A 4,099-nucleotide genomic window follows, 5' to 3' on the forward strand; every position below is an offset into this window, starting at 1 on the left:
ATAAAATTTTAAAAATGAATACCCTAATACCACACAAAAGCTTTTGAGTTTTTATTTATCTGTGGTATTTACATCTTATCTGACAATCTTAAAGCCAGACATACTTGCAGTGGAAGAGTTTGCTTTATAAAAACACATGTTCTAAAAAAAAAAATACATCTTTTTGGAACCAAAGAACCATTTGATAATGTTAACAGCCCAACACTATTTTTTTTAAAATTCATATTTCTAAAGTAAAACTCAGTTAAAATAAAAAAAAATCAGTTTCAAATGGTAAAAAGTCTTAGACAATATAACAATGTAGTTTTCATATTTTCAACTATGCAGAGAAAGTGGAGAAAGCTAATTTTGGTAGATTATGCATTTTAAGGAAAAAATGATGCTCTATAATTAACATATTAATAAATAAGCATTTGTAAATTACTGAAAGTTTGCTTCCTTAACTATGATTACAGAGAATATTGCTCATAGAACACAAATTTCATCTTCCCTCAATTATCAAAAATTCTGATTTAGCTGATTGTAAGTTTTGAGTAAGGTTTTGTAATAAAGCCATTAACTGGTTATATCCATAGGCTTCCTAGAGCCTTTAAAAACAATACTTCTAATCATAGTAAAATATGGTATAAAGATTTCCTAGATTCAGTATAATTAGTAACAGTCCTTTAAAGTTGGATACCTTATTTATGAGATGTTCGGTAACAACTTCTCTTAGTCCAGTGTAGAGCTTTTCTCCATGTTTATGCAAAACCATTGTATATGCATTTCTATAGAGCTCCTCAAAACTAAGACCACTGTTATTCTTACGCTGGATTTCTTGAATTGCATTTTTCAGAAGGTCCCAAATGCTGTTTACATATTTTTCATCCATGGTCATCTGTAATATCCAAGAGAGAAAAAGAGACAAAAACAAAAACAAAAACCAATGGTTGAAAATTTGTCTGTATTTATCCATACAGTAAATATTTCATTATATGGCTATGATGATAAAGCTGTATGACTTATAAGGATGTTAACAATCTGTTTCAATAGAAATAAAATAAATTTACAGTTTTTAGAGTTGATAGAAACCATTTTTAAAAAATCCTTTAAGGCCTCCCTCCCTTATCTGCAGCAGAACGCTTCCATTTAAAATCACAATCTCTGTTATTAATACTTGCTTTAGCAGAAAGTGTGAAACATCTTTCCCCTAAGTTTATTTAGTAAAACACAAGCTCAGAGATTTCCTCTTCTGTAGATTTATAGAGCTCTTTGACAAATTAAAGATTGAAGAAAGACCTGCATTTAAAAATAAAACAAACAGAAAACAAAAATAAAGCCCACATTTTCTTTTTAACCTAGCATACTCTAATTTTCTTCCTTTCCCAAATTAGATTTCATGGTCCATCATTTGTAACTACCTTTTATGTTACTTTTGTTTTAAGTCACTTGTCCCTCTCTACCTCCCTCCAAAAACACACCATTATAAGACTCAACTGCCTGCCTACACTGCACCCATGTAGTTGAAAGTAAAAGAAGAATAAAACATAGGCTCATATTCAATTCATCTCAGTTTAAATTCATGACCACTAATCACAAATGGGCCCTTAGTTTAACCCCACAATCCTACTTTTCTCTAATCTACTGACCCAAATATCCTAGATGACTTTACTATCTTTTTGGATAATGACTTGCTTCCTGTTTTGAGAAAACAGGAACCTGAAAAGAAACTACAAATTCACCATATCCACTAATCTAGTTGACTGCATACCAATATAATTTGTTAGTTCTTGTGCTACTAGCAAATTAGTGCCCAGTTCTTATACTCAAATTATAGCACAGGGACAAAAAACACAGGCAAATTCTAGGAACCTGTTATAAATGGAGAATTTCAGAACCCCAAACCAGACCTAGAGAACCATAACTTGCATTTTAACCCCAGGTGATTCACACACAGAACGGAAGTTTAACAAGTACTGCTCTAGTTCCATAACAACTCATCTATTCAAGGGCCCCCTTTAGCAATCCTCCTTCCTGGCATTATCAATTTTTTTCTCCTCTTTGCTACATAATTTGCATCTGCATTCAAAATTATCAGTTTCCCATCCTAAAAACAAACAAATCCTCACAACCCCACATATTTCTCCAGCACCACCTAATTTCTTTCTTTTCCATTTACAGCAAAATCACAAGGCAGGGAAGGAGAACAACTCTATGTTGATTGTATCCAAGTCCTATTTTCCCCACTATATCTTGAAGCCCCTCTAGTAAGGAATCCCATTTTCTACCATTTCACTGAAATTACTCTTGAAGAGGTCACCAAGGGACTTCCAGATTGCTAAATTTAATAGTCAAAGTCTCAGTTCTTATCTTACTTGACCTATCTAGCAGCAATTCAAAGAGCTGATCATTCCTACTTGAAACAGATTTCTCACTTGCCTTCCAAGCTATACCATCTTTCTACTCTACTGGTTTGTATTTGTCAGTCTGCTTACCAGTTCTTCATCACAACTGCCAACCATAAGGCTCAAGTTCTAAGCCTTTTTGTCCATCCACGCTGTTTTTAAAAGGTGAAGTTGATTTCATCTATTCTCATGGCTTAAGTTAACCTCAAAATTTATATATCCTGTTTGGCCCTCTCCCCTAATATCGGTCATATTTTAAGCTTCCTACTCAATGTTTCTACTTGAATGCCTACTAGCAAGTCTAAAACAGAAACCTTAATCTTTCCCAAATCTGTTTCTCATGCAGTCTTCTCCAAATGAGCAAATGTCCAATCCATCCTTACAATTGCCAAAGTTTGTAATCCTCATTACACCCTTACCTCACTTTTAATCCAACTGAAAATTCTATTGTTTCTACCTTCAAAATATATCCAGAATCTAAGCCCTCCTAACCACTTCCATTGCTACTAGCCTAGTCCAAACCATCATCTCTCAGTTTATTGCAACAGTCTCCTAACTGGTCTCGGTTTCTGCTCTTGGCCTATAATCACAGAGCAACCAGACTGACCTTCTGAAAATATAAAATCAAATCATGTAACTCATCTCATTTTGCTTGGAGTTGGAAGTTCCAACTCTATGCTACAAAGCCTTATTCGAATCTGATAATCTCTCTGACACAAGCTAGTCCTCCCTTCTTGCTCGCTCTGCTCCAGCCACACCAGCTTCCTTGCTATTCCCTGTATACGTCAAACAAGTTCACTTCAAGGTATCTGTATCTGCTACTCTCTCTGAAATGTTCTTCCCCTAAATACTTTCATGGCTCATTCATGTATCAACCTCAAAACTCTGCTCAAGTGTCATCTTAAAACGAAGCTTTAACTGCCCACTCTTTTTAAATAGCAGCAGCCTCCTACTAGTGACCCTCAAGTTCTAACCCCACATTCCTGATTTTTCTTGGCCTCCCTCCTCCCAGCCAATGTCAGCTCTATGAAGGCAGGGATTTTTTTCACTGCTGAATCTCTCAGCCACTAAAATCAGACCTGGCATTTAAGCTCTTACTAGTATACTTGTTGACTGAATGATTTCCTGCTAATCTTTGGGTAAGGAGCCCTTTTTGTGCCACATGAACTTTACAAGTTCTGTATTCACAATCTGGGAAATCCTGTAACAATTACTTATCAGCTTCACACATACTTCTGACCTGAAACAAACAGAAATTACTGAGCTAAAATTTCCTCCAAAGAGGGCAGGAAAAAAACAACAACACACCAACTATATGAACTATACGCTTACTGTATTTATTTTGGTGATGGTTTCACAGGTGAATACTTACCTCCAAACTCATCAAGTTGCATACATTAAATACGTACAGTTTTTTGTTGTCAATCATACCTCAATAAAGTGGTTTAAAATAAATCCTCTCCGAGCCTCTACTAATGGGTATGAATCTCAAAGAGAAAGGAGTAGGTAGGCAAAACAGTTCTTTTAGTCATTCTACCAATAAAATACCAGCTCAACTATCAATGAAGAGGATTCTTAAGATGATGATTCAAACTGAGTCTTATTATTCTAAACTCTTCTGGAGAGCTTAAAAAGGAACCCTTTGGGAGAACAATGCTTTTCCTTTATTTAAATATGCAAATCCCACCCTGACAGGTTTGGCTCAGTGGATAGAG

The 4,099-nt window shown here is 35.1% G+C and overlaps 1 protein-coding gene across 2 annotated transcripts in view; it reads right to left on the reverse strand.

Moving 5' to 3' along the window:
* CUL3 (cullin 3) overlaps window positions 1–3,595 on the reverse strand; it is an 84,010-nt gene extending 80,415 nt beyond the window's left edge. The window contains exons 1-2 of one of the 2 annotated variants that reach the window (XM_006763402.2): window positions 3,483–3,595; window positions 680–877 (exon numbers count right to left, since the gene is read on the reverse strand). In XM_006763402.2, the coding sequence (XP_006763465.1) occupies window positions 680–877 (198 nt within the window). In that variant the 5' untranslated portion in view covers window positions 3,483–3,595. The remainder of the gene's footprint in view (window positions 1–679; window positions 878–3,482) is intronic. The other variant, XM_015563668.1, reaches the window with a different exon arrangement.
* Between the last annotated feature and the right edge of the window lie 504 nt (window positions 3,596–4,099).

This window comes from Myotis davidii, unplaced genomic scaffold (assembly GCF_000327345.1).
Source record: "Myotis davidii unplaced genomic scaffold, ASM32734v1 scaffold575, whole genome shotgun sequence".
Lineage (NCBI taxonomy): Eukaryota > Metazoa > Chordata > Mammalia > Chiroptera > Vespertilionidae > Myotis > Myotis davidii.